Source organism: Eleutherodactylus coqui, chromosome 9 (genome assembly GCF_035609145.1).
Source record: "Eleutherodactylus coqui strain aEleCoq1 chromosome 9, aEleCoq1.hap1, whole genome shotgun sequence".
Taxonomy (NCBI): Eukaryota; Metazoa; Chordata; class Amphibia; order Anura; family Eleutherodactylidae; genus Eleutherodactylus; species Eleutherodactylus coqui.
Window position 1 is genome coordinate 130,178,000 of NC_089845.1, and position 17,764 is coordinate 130,195,763.

Consider the following 17,764-nt stretch of genomic DNA (forward strand, 5'->3'; position numbering starts at 1 on the left):
AACACGCACAGAGAAAATAGACATGACAGCTTTGCACAGTGCATCCACATAAGACAGAGATGTATGACAATTATGGAGGGGACCAGGATGTCACTCTGGGACACTCCGGCGGCGGCAGCAGCACCAGCAGCAGCAAGGCTGTTGGAGGCAACGAGCGGTGAGCTGCAGGCCGAGCTAGAATGCAGCGGAAGAAGATAAAGGTGGTGGGGGGAACCAGAGAGAAGCCAATGGCTGTCCACCCTCTTAGCATGCCCTGCCACAAGTGGCTCCTGGACACCTGGCCAGGCGTCGGGCTCTCTAGGTCTCTCTCTCTTTCTTTCTTTGGCACCCTGAATCTTTTCTCAGCCTTAGCATGGAATGCCTTGGCCCCACCTTTTGAAGGGCACCTGCTGCTGGGGAGTGTCACGTCTCTGCAACACGGGTCGGTATGAGAGCCGCCCCCGGCCCTTGCAGCCTCGGATCTGGGGAGCCGGCCCCCGGCTGGGCCAAAGGTGTGGGAACGGCAGCCCGAGGGAAGCTACCCGGACGACTCGGGGCAGCTGGCTAGCGTCTACCGGCCATACCACCCTGGAAACGCCCGATCCCCTCCGCTCTCGGAAGCTAAGCAGGGTTGGGCTCGGACAGTACTTGGATGGGAGACCTCCTGGCCTCACAGGCCTCAGCTGTACCAATAATGATGCAAGTGAGCCTCCGCAGCGATCAAGTGATTGGCCACAACATTCATGTGTTAGGGCCCAGTCAGACAGGTGTTTTTTAAATGCGTTTATTTGCACGTAAAAAAGATCGAACTGCGCGCATAACAAAAAAACGCGTGACCACGTCCATTGCCACCCATATGTTCTATCTTTTGTAGGTGCGAATTTTATGTGCATGTAAAAATCGGATATGTTGTGATAGACATGATGATTAGTCAGTGTAAAATGTCTATCGATTTGTACTAAACTAGATGTATTACGCAGCTGTAGTGACTTTAACTCTTAGAGGCTAACGACTGCATAATTGCATTATAGTAATTGCTGGACAATGGCATGGTGAAAAGATGTGTGTTTTGTGACTTCAGCCTAATGTGGAACTCTGTTGCATAAGGAAAGAGTTAAATCACAGTGTTATATGTTATTGCTTGTATTCAATACTGAGTGTTTTCCCAGTCCTTTCCCAACCCCCACACAGAAACTTCTCCAACAAAGAGATACTTTCAGTTTCAGTTTTGACCACATGTTGTTAAGACAAAGGCTCCTACTTGAGAGAGGTGGGGAGAGGGGGATGCGGGGAATTCTATATAACCCAGCGAATAAGAATATATATATGTTACTGATGTAATCTGTTAAACGCCCATAAAGGGCAGGTGTTATGTCTTGCAATAAAAGAGGCTGTTTGGATGTTCCTGCCCAGAGAGCCATTTTGGACATGAGACGGATAACTTGTGTCTGATCTGGTCGATGATGTGTGCACAATGATAGGGGTCAATCATTATTAATCAATAACCTAACATAAGAAAGATAAGGAAACAGTGTAATAAATGTGACATTAGTTATTTGGTTATATAATGTTATGTATTATATGTAAAACATTCCGGAAGTTGCTAGTAGAATTTGGATATAGAATCATATGTAAAAAGGTATATTCAAGCGTTTATTTGAATATTGATTTTAGAATACTAAATGTATGATTAATTAGATTTTATTCAGCTATCTTACTGAATACCAACTTACCAACTTTGTGCTGACTCCCGAGTAGGTGGCTGAACCAGTTTTGTCTATGTGAAAACTAGAAACAATGTCCCCTCTTTTGATGTGCAAATTGCTGATGAACTTTGAAGATTACACTTCTAGTCAAACAAGAAATGTAATTAACAAAAGTAGACAGCCAGGAGCCAACCTGTATTATCACATTGTAACTGTTTCTATGTCTACTTCAAACAGTTTTGTTGATACCTTTTGTTTAGAAAAGCTTGTTGATTTACAGTCGCCAAAAGTACTTTGTAACCAGGCATCAGGTAACATTTGGAAACGCCTTCTTTACAACTTGCATATAAACTAGCAATGTACAACAATAAACAGAATTCATTCTGATCACTAGACGGTCTTATGTGTAGTGGTTATTATGGTTCTCTATGAGTACTCTATATAATATTTCCTCTTAATTTGGATACAGGCAACATTCGCATTTTGGTCTGCGTTCCAGACCCCCCACAACACTATACAATTTGGAAGCTACAGAATACCCCGAAACCTGCTGGAGAAAACCATATTCCAGCTCAATGTGACCGCTGCCATTGAAAAGCATTGGTTCTATATAAATGTGGATCGCAAACGCATGTAACATGCTTAGCAAAAAACGCCCATCTGAGCCCTTAGACAACATGTGATCACGCTACCTTTAAGAGTGGGGAGCTGTCACAGCGCTGACCAGCGCGGCAGGGCGAGTGAAAGGGCTGAGTATAGATTATTTCTCTATTTTACTTTACTCCACCATGGGTGAGCATAGACTGTTATCTGTTTATTTTAGTCCACTCCCGGCCATCCTACTGAACATGTCTCCAGGCTCCGGGACAGCACCCAAGATCCAGGACTGTCCCACCGAATCTGGAATGGCTGGGAGGCCTTATTCAGATGGAGGTATTTTGCATCTGTGTGCGGTTCTTGCATTTTACGGACAGCGCAGGGCTCCATTACAGTCTATGAGGCTATACACATGCACACACGTGCTTTTTTTCCCCACTGACCATCCCATGATCTGTGTGCGAAAAATCGTTGCATGTCCTATTCCCGTCTGTATCACAATGTGCGCGGTCCTTGTAATGTGGACCAATGTTGGCCAATGTGAGTTGCGTCTGAGCCTCTCGGGTGGAACTCACATACGGCTTTCTGAATCTTAGGCTAAGGTTGTTTCACACGGCCGTGAAAATCGCGCGAGATTTCATGTGTGTAGCAAGATGCACAAATCTCGCACGAATATGAACCTCGTGATGCGGGAAAAAAATTGCAGTATGTCCGATCTTTGGGCGTTCCCTCAGAACGCCTTGTCTATTGTTTTCAATGGGCTGGAAAACGCATCACACGGCGTGCGATGTACACACAAGTGTGATGCGAGGTTTCCCATTAAAGCAATGGTAACAGTTGCCCATCCCCCGGCACGCCTTTCAGCCACGCTGAAGGATCGCTATCTCACGGAAATGTTGGGTGGAGTTTTTGACAAAAAAACGCCTCACATTGGCGGGTAGATTACGCTCGTGCGATATTGGGCCCAGTTTCATGACCAATATGGCGCTCAGCCGTGCGAAACTATCCTAAGTTCACACAGGCAAGCGTAATATCGGGCCGAGATATCACGCTTGCGGACGTGCGTTTTTCACACCAACATGAGGTGTTTTCATTCAAAAGCGTCTCGCACCACTCCTGCGAATTTGCGATTCTTGGGCACGCATTTCACGTGACACGGCATGCAAGTATCATGCAATGTCTTTAAAGGGCCCATTGAAAACAATGGTTGAAGCGTTCCGAGGATACGCCAAAAGATAGAACGCGCTGCGAGGGAAATACAAGCGCTCATGTGAATAAGTGCTTTAAAAAAAAAAAAAGTTCTTATTCGTGCGAGTTAAGGGGAGAAATCCAAGGCCAAATCCGCGTGTAAGAGATGCGGCAATCAGAACCATTTATTGGCCTGTGTAAAGGGACCCTAAGAATGTCTGCTCATACACCAGAAACCTATATTAATCACATTAGTAAATCTGCCCACTTACAGAACGACCCAGCACTTGCTTATAATATCTGATAATAGAAAATGAAATCACCACATGATATTTGAACATTATATGATAACCTTAATCCACATGCAAATCAGCAGGCGGCCATTATTGGCGGGAGGAACACAGAGACACCGTGTATTTCAGCAAGCTTGATGAAAGAGGCTTCAGGAAAATGGCGCCTATGTAGGAGACACGAATGTCCCAGCACTAGGGCGGAGCATCGACTCGCTGTGGCGGGAAAATGAAGCCGTGTGACGGAGCGCTCTAGTGGCGCTATCTGTGCCTCCAAGTCAGCGCAGCTTGCGGAGAGGTGAGCCGATAACCGGAGGGGGACGTCGCGCTCTAGTGTTTGGTGTGTATGTTTGCTAAAGAGTCTCCGTTGCCCCTAGCAACCAATTAGATTCCAGCTCTCTTTTCTAACTGGTTCCAAAGTGAAAGCTGTTAGTTGATTGGTCGCTGTGGGCAGCTGTTACAGCTCTTTGTCTGGGGAAGTTGTTTATAGCTAAAGTTTGTTGTAGGGCTCACAGATTGGGTGTACTAAGTTTTTGGAACTCACTTATGTCTGGACTTGCATAAAAGTTTCATTTTGATATATCACAATTGTAGTCCGGAAGAAGTGAATGAGATCCACAAGTGCAATTCCCTTGGTGACCATTATAGTTCTAGGAAAGGTGTGTTGTTTTTTTGTTTTTTTTAGGCCGCTGTCACCCCTGCGTTCCGGTCAGTTCAGGGTTTCTGTCTCTCTGCTCTGTTTTTTATAAAAATTAGGGAAACCTAATGGAATGTCATTAAACTAGAATCATTGGAATCTGGTGGGAAAATAAACCAATCCGTTTTATTTTAGTTTCTCTTCTCCAAAAACGGAGCAGAGAGTTGGAAACCCTGAACTGACCCCAACGCAGGGGTGACAGCAGCGCTCGCCCCAGTAGGAAAAAAAAGTTGTAAAATAGTCAGTGACTATCCAGAAATTCTGATACAGCTAAAGATTTAAATTCGTATGCGACTTTCTTTCCTGTCGTCTCAATGAGGTTTATAAAGCCCCCGTCCAAAATGTGGCTGTGAGAACTCGCTGCGCCAAAGTTGCACCTTCTTACGACTTCACTACAACATGATTTTGTTGTCTTGTACAAATTGTCCCCACTTCCAGCATCAGGGAGTGTTCACGCTGCCGCAGAAGCGTAAAAACAGATGGAAACGTACCTCATTTGCAGTATACGGTTTTCAGTGTTAAAAAATATATATATATATTTGTTGAAATATACGTTTTTATTTTATGAAAAGAAGAGTCTTGGCGGTTTGTTGATCTTCCTCTGTTGGTTTTTATAACGTATACGTATTATGCGGCGAAGCACACCAGAGAAAAACATGGTAAAAAAAAAGTGTAAAATGTGTACGTCTTTGCGGGACACAATAGCGGAGTGAACTGTTCTACTGTGCATTGCCAAATAAATTGCGGCAGAAACCCGTGAAACGACCGTATCCCGTACGTTTGTCCGTGTTCTTCCTATAAAACTATACATTTTTTAAATATTTTTTTTAACAGCATAATAAGGCGTACTTCCAGCATAAACAGAAAACGCGGTGTGAGCGCAGCCTGGGGGGTGGTCACACGTCGTGGATTTGGGTGCAGATACAGTTGTTGGGGTGAAATCTGCAACAAAATGTGTGACGAAAAAACGGATTTTTAATAGAGGAAAAAAAGTTGGCCGTTGCAGTTGTACAAGGCCGGCGTCACGTTTGCGCTGGAACCCCCGGTTGGAGGTTTCGTCGCAGATTCAGCACAAAATACTGGAAGAGAAAGCGCCGTATGCAGGATGTTTTCATCCAGTAAAATGCCAGGCAGCAGTATGGAAGCCGAAAGGAACATATTATAGTCAATGCGGTTCCATTTGGCGCTGCTCGGTTGCGTCATTATTCGGACCCATTCGGCGATGGGGATTCCCCTTTCCTGTTCTCTGAATAGTGCACGAAAATGGAAGCCCTGATGCAGATGTGAAAACACCCCGAGGCTGGCTTCGATAACATTCTATGAGATTTGTGCGCTGCGAGACAATAATCGTACACCTGAGCGATGTTTTCCCACATGGCACCACAATGCTTTGTTGGAAGCTAACTGGCATGTTCTATCGCCTGGCGCAGAACGCGATGCAATGCCAGAAACCCCGCAAACCTCTGCCTGTGGTTGTCGGCTATGGCGGAGGATCCCTGCCTCCCGAAGTGATGAAAGGTTGTTTTCACAAAAAACCCTTGCTTCCATGGGGATTTCACATGGATGGCGAGCGCGATGTGGCGCTGGGATTAACTGCCCAATGTCGCGCTTACCCGTGTGAAGTTAGCCTAACTCCGTCATCACCGGACAGCTCTCTAGAGAAGACACCGTCTAGCATAATTGAACTGTGATTCAGCAAGAAAAAGTAGCGCAACATCGTGCAACTTAAAGGGGAATTCCGGAGACTGGGCACAATTTTCACAATTTCCCAAACTTTTCCACTTATTGTGCTCTGGATCCTAATTTCTCCAGCAGGATGTGAGATATTCTGTAGCTTCCTAATTCTATAAGTCTGACATTCGCCACCGCTGCTTACCAGCTTGCTTTAGATTTTCACATTGATACTTAAAATGGTGATTGGGAATATAAAACTACATCTCCCACAATGCCTCACTGCCAGTTACTGACGAGCACACATTCACAACTGTACAGAATGTGACCAGTAATACAGCGGAGCATACAGACGTAACCGTTGGCTATCAATGGAGGACTAAGGTCTCATGTCCAATCGAAAAATACAATCCGCGCAGAATCTGCCGCAGATTTCCGCACGGATTTACTAATGGTATTTTTTTGCATGCAGATATCTGCACACATTGCTATCAATGTCATCGCAATGTTACCGATCTGCGTGGAATCCGCGGCAAAATGGAGCATGCCGCGTTTTTTTCTCCCGCACGTGAAAAACGCAGTTCTTTTAAAATGCCATCCGCGGGTGCAAAAATCAATTTAATGGACCGCAGATGGCCAATGATTCCCTATGGAGAAAATCCGCTGCGGAATCCACAATTCCATTTAGCTAGTGGACATGAGGCCTAAAGGTCTCGTTTGATCGAGCGAATGATGTTAACCCCTTGAGGACCAGGCTGTTTTGTACCTAAAGGACTTTTTAGGGATTTTACCCATGTGATGGTTTTACTGCCCTATTTTTTTTTTTTTTCCTTCAGCTACCAAAATTATTCAAACTCGCTCGTGTGATACCGGCCTTAGTGTCATAAAAAAACAGCAAAAATTGGTCTGGTAGTGCAAGAAATTAAAGGGCCTTCATACCAATTTGTGCGCAAAATTTTCAAAAAAGTGTATGGTGATTCAGGACCGCAGCACTCTGCTTTTTGTGAACCTTTTAATGACCAAAACATACCAAACCGCAATATTGACATAAAACCATGACGCCAAGGTCTCCCTTGTAAGTCAACTGGGTCTGTTGGGTGCGGTAAGATCTGTCGTACGTGCGATCCGGCTTCTCATCGTACCTTGTGTTATACTCAGAGCCTCGTTTGTAACCCTGTGTGGTTTCTGTTGCAGCCACGTTCGTTCTCTCCCAGTTTCGCTCTGTGTAAAGCCACCTTTATCATGAACCGTTCTGGAGAAGAAGTGGAAGCCACGCTGCAGATCGCCAAACTAAACGTGGAGGATCTGCGCAGCACTGTGCAATGTCTGACGTTCAGCGAGACGTTCACGTCTGGGGATTACAGCCTGATGGAGCTGGATGACACTCTCTGCAAGGAGATTGAGGCGGGAAGGAGGTGAGAAAAGCTTGACTAGAAGCAATGGGATGAAACTGAAAGGGAGGAGATACAGATTAGATATTAGAAAAATCTTTCTGACAGTGAGGGTGATCAATGAGTGGAACAGGTTACCATGGGAGGAGGTGAGTTCTCCTTCAATGGAAGTGTTCAAACAAAGGCTGGACAAACATCTGTTTGGGATGACTTAGTGAATCCTGCACTGAGCAGGGGGTTGGACCCGATGACCCTGGAAGTCCCTTCCAACTCTACCATTCTATGAGCTTTTTTTAATATATATATAATAATTATTTTAAAATTGCTTGGTGTCAGTGAACGTAAACATTTGTTTTTTCACCCCAATGCTGTAAACCGAGGGTGTCCAACCTCTTGGCGTCTTTGGGCCACATTGGAAGAAAAAGAGATCTTGGGCCACACATTACATACACAAACATTAACTAAAGGGGTTGGAAGTTCACATGTGGATTTACACTTAGGCCCTTCACAGTTATAGACTAAAATAATAACTTTTATTAAGATCCTTTTTTTAAAAAACATATACGGGCTATAAAGACTCACGAAACATAAATACAAAGGGATGTAACATTACCCCTTCCACACAACAGTTCGTATAGTCAAGAGATCCCAATGGATTATAAGTAATGGGAATATCCCGTAAGCTTGACAGATAGTACGTATGATCGAATGCGTATGATCAGAGATTAGATAGACCCATACAGTTATAACTCAGGTCCCCTTAATATGGTCTGAGAGGTACAAAATTGTCTATCAGTGCGCGCTCATATTCTGGCTCGATTTGGGTTCTCTTGACAGATAGTGCATGTGATAAGATAGATATGATCAAGAAATAGATAGACCCATACAGTTAGACTCAGATCTCTATAAGATGGTCTGAGACACAGGAATGAGTCTATCAGTACGAGCTCAAATTCTGGCTCAATTCGGGCTCGACACGTTTCCCCACAAATGCGTGGTTCATCAGGAGCAGTGCCTGTATTATTGGGCTGTCTACTTATGTAAAAATACACGCTTCTATGTTGTGTGACACGTAGAGATCGTTTTTCTGATAATCTGATAGTTTATCAACCACTGATAATGAGTAGATTTTTGCATATGATGTGCAGATTTTTCGGTGTTGTATGCTATTTCTCTAATATAACTTCAAAGAGCGGAGAGAAACTAGATATGTTCTCCTTTTCTTAGGTCAAACCTAATTGATCCTATGTGAAATAGCGTATCTTTGTGGATTTGGATTTACCCATTGACAGGGCTAATGTTGGGTTCACATAGACATATTGGCACGCGTAATACACAGAGAATAGGACACATTGATTTTAATGGGTTCGTTCTCATTTTCTTCTTTAGCATGTGTAAAATAAATAAATAAAAATGCTGCATTTTTGTGCACATCAAAGATCCCCATAGGGAGTGCAAAAAAAGAAGACTTCCAGAACCTAATAGCCTAAATAGCAATTTAAATTGGGGCATGTTGATCTGGGTGCATATGAACATGCCGTGCGGGTACAAAAAGTGCAGCAGAATATACCAATGTGCATGCAAAAAAGCCTTGTTCATAGCACAAAATTGTGCGCTAAAGTGCGTGGAACGTCTCCTACACCTGTGTGACGCCATCCTAAATCCATAAAGCCACGGATTTTCTGCAGTTTTTAGAGGTGGAATTCGCGTATGTAGAAGTTCCGCTGTGTGAACGTACCACTAGGCCTCCTTCACGTGAGCATATGTGTATTTGTATGCACAGCGTATTTGTGGACTGAATGATGTTGTTTTGCTGTTGCATCAGCGTATTTTGCTGTATTTTTCCTGCCCGCAGGGTATGGTTTTGTATGTAAGACAAACAAAGACAGCATCCATTGAAATGGCTAATTAGTCTAATGAGTTCCAGATGTGTTCTTTTTCCTGCGCAGTGTCTTACACATCTCCTTGCGTATTGAGCGCGTATTTGTGCATCCCAATTAACCTCTATGGGGACTTTTGGTGCACAAGTGCGCGAGGAATATAGAGCATGCTGCGCCACCACTGCTCTGCTCAGTGCATCCCGATGCCTCCAGGCCTGTGCAAGGCTGTGTACATTCACACAGGTAGTTCACTGCATGATCAAAGAAAGCACAGCAAGACCTCAATTTACACCCGTTTTTAGCACTTTTTTTACAGGTGAAAATAAACCCGCGCCAAAAAACACATTTAAAAAATGCTCCAATTTGTTTTTCGTGGCAAGTTACCATGAAGTTGGTGTGAATGCTGCCCAAATTTCACTTGTAGCGGACCGTGCATCTGGGTCCATTAGACAGCAAAGATTATCTATAATGTTTTCATTTATCGACCGGAAGTAGAGAAGTTGTAAATGTTGAGGAAATGAAGCACAAAGTATATTTGGAAGCTGCAGAATAGGCAATGTGTGATGTAGGGTCTGTCGGACAGAACACCCCACCGTCATCAGGATAATAGTGCCGCAGTACCAGTCACAGCCACTTTGTCTGGTGAGCAGCACATTTCATTCTGCTTGTCAGCCGGGTCACCAGAGTTTGCACAACCACTAATCCCATATGCAGTCAGTATACATTCTACAAAACTACAACTCCCAGCATGCCACGCCAGCCACCAGACCTCTGCACTAACGTATCATTTTAATCTATAGCTGCCAATTGCTTTTGATAAATTGGAAGTAGTTTTATATTCCCTCACACCCAATTTATGCATTTTGTTTTCTTATCCCTTTTAGCCTTGTGATTCGAGGTGATAAAGGGGATCACGCCGTCCTGTGTAGTCAGAACAAAACCTATGACCTGAAGATCGCAGATACCTCTAATTTATTGTTGTTTATCCCAGCCGGTAAAACAGCGGACCTCCTGCCGGCTGATCAGCTGCCCCTGACCATCGCTTCCTGTGAGGTATGGATAAGGGTGGCTATATTCGGGCCTACTATCATTTGATTAGTCGCTCAAAACGGTTGCTGAAGCGTACGAACAACTGTTGTTTGTGTTCTTTGTTCACTTGTTCCCTTTTGAATCGCAGCAATTTTCTGACTACCTAATGCACACTGTGCATTGTTCTCCAATTGGCCAGTACTGATCACATGAGCAACTCTGACCAATCCGAGAGCAGGTTAAGCAGGTGTAGTGCATTGGTATTCTAACACTTTCAAAGCACTGTGGGGGATAAGATGGTCTGAAGATTGCATCAGTCAATTTGGTTGGCCAAAAACGGAACTAGTGGATGGGGGGGGGGGGGGGGGGGGGGGGGGGGGTCAGAGAACAGCTGCAGGTATTAGCACCTACTTCCCCTCCGGTCCTGGGCCAGAACTTGGCCTTGAAACTGGAGGGTTGCTTTGATCAACCAGGGACGATTTTTGGGTGAGCTTAAAGAAAGCAACTAGTAAACAAATTTCGCTAATCACCTGTTTGGTGGGTGTGTTACACGGATCAACTCTTGCTTACAATCGCTCTATCAAGCGACTGTGTGGATGTCCCATTTAGACAGGACGACAGTCATCTAAATCACTGCGTGAGCGCTGACGTCACGACTAGGGTCGTTAGCACTTGTGCAGAGCATTTAGGCAGGCAGTTTACAGCTGGATCACGGGCTTCTCCCTCAGCGCTTCACCTTTTATGTGGGGAGCGTTTACACGCAACAAGAGGCCGGCGATCCAGTGATGTTTTTTATGCTGACTAAAAGTCAGCAATAACAAGTAGTAAACAATTTTTTTTTTTTTTTTTTTACATTTACATGGGACGAATTTTGAGCAATAATCGTCCCGTGTGAACGGCCTTAAGGCATGTTGGGTAAATAGTCTTCTTGTGATAGATATAATTGGTGCCTGAGATTATCTGTATAGTTTTCGTAGACATTCAAGAACCCAATCCAGACACCAAGCGGTCAAGGCTAGAGATGAGTGAACATACTTGCTAAGGACAATTGCTTGATCGAGCATTGTCCTTAGCGAGTATCTCCCCGCTCAGCAGAGAAGGTTCGGGTGCCAGCGCGGGTGACAGGTGAGTTGCAGGAGGGAGCGGGGGGAAGAGAGGGAGAGAGAGATCTCGCCTCCATTCCTCCCCGCTCTCCTCCGTCGCTCCCTGCCCGCCGCCGGCAGACTAACCTTTTCTCTTGAGCGGGCAGGTACACGCTAAGGGCAATGCTCGCTCGAGCAATTGCCCTTAGCGAGTATGCTCGTTCATCACTAGTCAAGGCAGATCACCCACAGATTGCGCTGTTATCACTTAGACTGGATCTGTTTTCTTGCTCTTCTGCATTCTGATAACCGCTTCCAATTTCAATATCTTGCAGATTGCAGGATTCTCTAATCATTACTGGGAGTTGAGAAGATGTAGACCCAAACTGAAGAAGTTAAAAAAACTTTTGCTAGAAAACCCTTATGAAGGACCAGAGAACGAGCAAAATACAAGTGCTTCATTGGTAAGTAAAGGGCCATTTACACAAGACGATTATTGCGCAAAAGTGGTTCAAACGAATGAAAATGCGCGAAAATTGTTGCGTCTAAATTCACAGCCGTTGTTTACTTTTCGTATGTCACTCACTTTCAACCTGCATAAAAAATCATTGCTTGAGCGCTGACTTCTCACTGCGTGTAACCACTCCCTGCTGAGCTCTTCGCATTGAATGTCAAGGCGGTACAACAGGGTACTTGAGCCTTCATGCCCGCCGGATCACATTTTATATACAAGCTAGAGGTGGTACAACAGGGTACTAGAGCCTCCATGCCCACCTGTATCACATCTTATATCCAAGCTAGAGGTATGCAAGTGTAAGGTTAACAACAATATATGTACATTGCAGGCCATATACGGTAGTTTATGTTTGCTGCATGTCCAAAGCAGAAAATGGCTCCCGTCATTGAAAAAAAATGTGTTGGGCATTGGCATTCAGCCATGTATAATGATCCTCTTTTAAAGAGGTTGTTTAGTTGTAAAACAATTAGTAAAGGATCAACAGCACATACAGAATGGGAGGAATTAGGTTAAGCAGCAGCACATGTGAAAAAGACTTGGATATACTAATAGATCATAGACTGAACATGAGTCAACAATGTGATGCAGCAGCCAAAAAGGCAAACACAATTCTGGGATGTATTGAAAGAAGCATAGAGTCTAGATCATGTGAGGTAATTATCCCCCTCTACTCTTCATTAGTCAGACCTAATCTGGAATACTGTGTCCAGTTCTGGGCACACCCTTTAAAAAAGACATAGACAAACTGGAACAAGTTCAGAGAAGAGTTACCAAGATGGTGAGCGGTCTGCAAATCATGTCCTATGAGGAACGGTTGAAGGATCTGGGAATGTTTAGCTTGCAAAAAAGAAGGCTGAGAGGAGACTTAATAGCGGTCTACAAATATCTGAAGGGCTATGGCAGTGCAGAGGTATCAGTCCTATCCTTGTGCAAATGAGAAAAAAATAGAAGCAATGGGATGAAACTGAAAGGGAGGAGACACAAATTAGATATTAGAAAAACTTTCTGACAGTGAGGGTGATCAATGAGTGCAACAGGTTGCCATAGGAGGTGGTGAGTTCTCCTTCAATGGAAGTGTTCAAACAAAGGCTGAACAAATATCTGTCTGGGATGATTTAGTGAGTCCTGCACTGAACAAGGGGTTGGACCCTATGACCCTGGAGGTCCCTCTACCAGTCTATGAACAGGGATATGCCACCTAAGAATCCTGCCGATCAGCTATTTGCTGGGTCACTGTACTCCTACTCTGTGCTGATTTCTGCAGGAAGCAGACAGTCCACTGCAGTGGGAACGGAGCCGCCTTGGTATTACAGGCAAAGTTCCTATTGAAGTGAATGACCTGCAATACCAAATCTAGCCACTGCAATGAGAACAAAGCTTTCTGCTTCCTGGAAAAATCAAGTCAGTCCTTGAGCACACCCACCCAGTGAACAGTTAATCAGCAGGGGGTCCCATTGGCCCTGACGATCTATTATTGATGGCCTATCCTAAGGGTAGTCCATCAATAGCTTACAACGGGACAACCCTTTTAACTGGTCTGTTGCTGCTTTCCCTGATTCTAGTATACGACAGAGGACCTATTGAATCAGATTCAAGCAAGCCATGAAGAATTAATGGACCATCTGAAATTCCTACATGCATGCAGTATTAAAGGTAATCTCTGACTTCCTTATGACTTTGGACTCCTCATATGTGCCTTATGTAATTTTTATTCTGTTTTAATTCTATTTCAGGATTTTGGAGACTTCTGGACTTTGATTATGAGATGAAGCTTCTGAATCACATCACCCAGCTAATGGATTCGGAGTCGTGGTCTTTCAGCCGTGTATCTTTGAAAGTGTGTCTTCAGGAGCTTCGATGTCTTGAGCCAGAGTAAGGGCTTTGGCCATGAGAGTGAATGGGTACATGTTACCGGACATGATTACCGATGAGAGGTCTGCTTTAGGCCCAGCTTTGTTTTAATTACGCTGCGGGTATCTGCTTGGAGGACTACAGGTACCCAGTGGAATAGTAAAACAAAAAGTGGCTCTTAACAGCCAGGAATCAGTCCCTTTAAGTCATACTTGGCTGTCTTACTATTTACTACACATCAGAAAAATAACTTAGCCTGACTGAAGAATCTATCACTGAGAAATCCATTGATTTGGGGCATCTAGGATTTTGTACCTCCTTGCTCTTGTAGTAATGGAGGCTGTAGAGTTTGAACATAACCTACTTTTATGTTGCGATGCAATACCTTCTAAGGCTGCAACATAAAACGAACTTTCGTTCAAGATTAAGGCCAATTAACACAAGTCGATATTCATATTCGTAACTGCTGATATAATCGTTGCCTACCTGGCGGGTGCCGGCTGTTTGAACAAGTCAAACCTGCCGCAAACAGCTGTGAGTGGAGCTGGCTTCGATCGCGACTGTTTTACAGTTTTATATGTGCTGTCAATCCTGACCGGAGAATATAAGCTTGCCGGGTCAGGTCCAACCTCCGACTCTCTATGGCTCGCAGTGATGTGAGCGCAGAGTGCTGATGGTTGCCGTGGGCCTAGTAAAGACTCCCAGGGCTGTCATGTGTTTAATCATAATTCTTCAAAGTATTGCAGTTTTTTTTTTGTTTTTCTTTACGTAATTGAACGGTCACAAGTTCTGAACCTCCAAGGTGCCAAAAAATATGTAAGATTAAGTAAAATGTTGAAAAATTTTAAATTAAAATAAAAAAAAAAAATTCACATACCAACAAAATAATCTAAGCAGTAAAAGAACATAATGGTATTGCTACATCATAAAAGGCCTGAACTATCTAAGTATAACTTTTTTTTTTATATATCACAAAGTGAACACTGGAATACAAAAAAGTACGTAATGCCCGAGTTGTATTTTTTTTCTTCTTTGCTCCCCCCACCCCTTGATTAAATTGAATAAAACGTGATCAAAAAGTCATGTATCCAAAGCATGGTAGTAATAAAAACTGCAGCTTGCCCTGCAAAAAAGACTGATCACACCCCCATTGAAAGAAAAATGCAAAGAATTTAGTTACGGGCCCAGAATGACTGTTTAAAGTTGTTGTTGTTTTTTTTTTTTTTAATAAAGGGGCTGTTTATTTATTTTTTTAACTAGTAAAACATAAAATCTGTAAATGTAATAATGATACAGACTAATAGAAGACAAGATAACATGGTAATTTTTGGGCATTATGAATGCCGCAAAACCCCTTAAAAATAGCGTAATTCCGTTTACTTTCCATTTCACCCCCACCTACAAGTTTTTCAATCCATTATATTGTGCAATGGTACTATTAAAAAAAATAAAATAAGACATCCTGCAAAAAACCAGACATTGTACAGCTATGTTGACAGAAAAATGAAAAGCATAAAGAATATGAGCTCTTAGGCTGATTGCAAGCATATTCACAGGAGTGAGTATCGCTGGCATTGCTCAACAGTGCTGCTAACATGGAGGCGGGATGGCTGGGGAGCGTTCAGCAGTCATTTATATTTCAGGCAGCTAAAATAGAACGCTAGCGTCAACTGAGCGACTTCTTCTCATTCCGTGCCCTGTCTGCTGTCGTATGCACACAGTCACCTGAAATTGAAAAAATAGTGCGGCCGCATCCAGGTTGCAGAAGTAACTTGGCAAACTCTATTCTCCCATGACAAAAACAAGACAGCAACGTTTCGACTGGATGGTCACCTGAAATTTCTCATTTGAGCGATTATTTGGGCGACTATTGGCCTCCGTAAAGGTACCTTTTAAAGGGAATGTGTCATCGAAAAATGACCTACTGAATAATTCAAGTTTTTCTGTTCAAAATATTTTACAAAGCTATTTCCATGTCAGACTGTCATGGCTGAGAAGAGAAACCCACGGCTGGTTTCCCGACCTCCTCGCTGGGTGTTACAGAAACATGATGCGGTAGCCTTGCGCTATTTCTATGACTCCTATTGAAGTGAATGTGCCGTAGGGTTGGTGTATATGTGTTAACTGACATTAGTGATTACTGTATTGTGCTGCTCCTTTTATGTCATCTAACCCTTCCCATTCTTCCCGTAGAGAGATGATTGAGCACTGCTTGGACTGTTTTGGGAAGAGGTTTTCTGAAGAAGGTAGTAGTATTTCTTCCATTCAGTTCACGTACTTTTCTACTAATATGTAGGAGTGGAAATCGCTAACACTAGTGTGAACGAGTCCGTGGGTCACCCGTGTCATGACCGCAGAATTGTGAATGCAGCATAATACAGACTCTAATTCTGGATCACTGCAAAATAAGTAATGCATTGAGATTTTCTCTAAACTGGTTTTCAGGTGATCATGGGCTTGGTCCTGGGCTTTAATCCCGGCCGATAACGAAAATACAGCACAGGGTTAAAGCCTCTGCTCCTGCAATGCAGCAAGAACAGGTTGGGTCCTCAGCTGTCAGACACAACCAAGGCCCCGGAGGAGAAGGGAGAAACTATTTTTAATGGCTTCTGCCTTCTCCTTTCCAAGCTACACAGTGCTCAATAAGCACTATGTACTAAAGAGTAAAAAGTGGAAGTATTACTTCCACTATGCGACCTGGCGATCACATGACCACCTGGTGCCTTCTGTCGCAGAAGAGCTGCAATGACTATTGTCACTACAGCGGGATGTATTGAAAAAATAAAAATAAAATACAATGTTAATGACCCCCAGAGGTCTTCTATGACGTTATGGGAACGAACGAGGTGTGTTTAAAATGTATCCGGCCTTAATTCATAAAAATAACTTTTATTCCAATGCAACAATCTTACACTAATCTCCTTCAAAGTCGTCGCCTTGGGCAACCACACACTTCTGCCACTGTCGGAGGCCGTGCGGAAACACCTTTTTTGAGATGGTGCGTAGCTAGTCCGTCGTGTTCTGTATGCTGTCATCTCTGGACTGATATCTTGCTCCCTTTCAGGGTGTTTTCAGCTTGGGGGGGGGGGGGGGGGGAGCCAGAAGTTACATGGAGCTGTCGGGAGGGTAGGGGGCCAGACTCTCCACGAATGTGTGCCCATCTCTGAAGCGGATGTACCACTCCTTTATTTGTGTGGCGCCCATTGCTTCGGCCCTGAAGGACTTTTGAATCTTGCAGATCGTTTCCATTTGGAATTGCCAAGCTTTACACTAACTTTAATGCGTAGCGTTGTTCAAGTTTTTCCGTCATTTTGTCAAAGAAAATCAGACGTGCTCACTTACACTTCCTTACTCATCGACTTTCTGCCAGCAACTGACAGCTTCTGCAGGCAGGAAAAAAATCCAAGCATGTGCATTAAGGCCGCCTAAATACGTGCACCAAACCACGCTGCCCTATCTTCATTTGTTTTTGCCAAAAATTAAGGTTGGATACTTTTTGAACACCCCTTGTAGATGGTAAAAAAAAACCAAATACTAGTTACAAAAATTAGTAAAAAAAAAGTTACAGAATAAAATAAAAATATGTGCATAAAAAAGAAAATGATCCAACGCCAACCAAACCCGTCGCCATATATCCTGTGATCCATAACTATACAGAATTACATACCAATACCTCCTAAATAAAATGAGGAGCCCATTCCTGTACTTTATTTTATTGCAAATATACAAATTTAAAAATAAACTTTACATTTTTTTTAAAAATCATTTTTTTTCTTCAGATTTTTAGTTTTACTGGGGGTAAAAAAGCTTTAAAAAAGGCAGTGAAAAAAGATGTAAAAAATAGCCTTATTTGTCACAGAGGAAAAAAATGCAGCAAAAATATTTT

General features: G+C 43.4%; 1 protein-coding gene across 2 annotated transcripts in view; it reads left to right on the forward strand.

Moving 5' to 3' along the window:
* The first annotated feature begins 2,519 nt into the window (after positions 1–2,519).
* DSCC1 (DNA replication and sister chromatid cohesion 1) overlaps positions 2,520–17,764 on the forward strand; it is a 30,118-nt gene continuing 14,873 nt past the window's right edge. Inside the window, exons 1-8 of one of the 2 annotated variants that reach the window (XM_066578504.1) lie at positions 2,520–2,618; positions 3,844–4,058; positions 7,323–7,543; positions 10,284–10,452; positions 11,846–11,974; positions 13,590–13,680; positions 13,761–13,899; positions 16,072–16,124. In XM_066578504.1, the coding sequence (XP_066434601.1) occupies positions 7,371–7,543; positions 10,284–10,452; positions 11,846–11,974; positions 13,590–13,680; positions 13,761–13,899; positions 16,072–16,124 (754 nt within the window). In that variant the 5' untranslated portion in view covers positions 2,520–2,618; positions 3,844–4,058; positions 7,323–7,370. Of the gene's footprint in view, positions 2,619–3,843; positions 4,101–7,322; positions 7,544–10,283; positions 10,453–11,845; positions 11,975–13,589; positions 13,681–13,760; positions 13,900–16,071; positions 16,125–17,764 lie in introns of those variants that run through there. The other variant, XM_066578505.1, reaches the window with a different exon arrangement.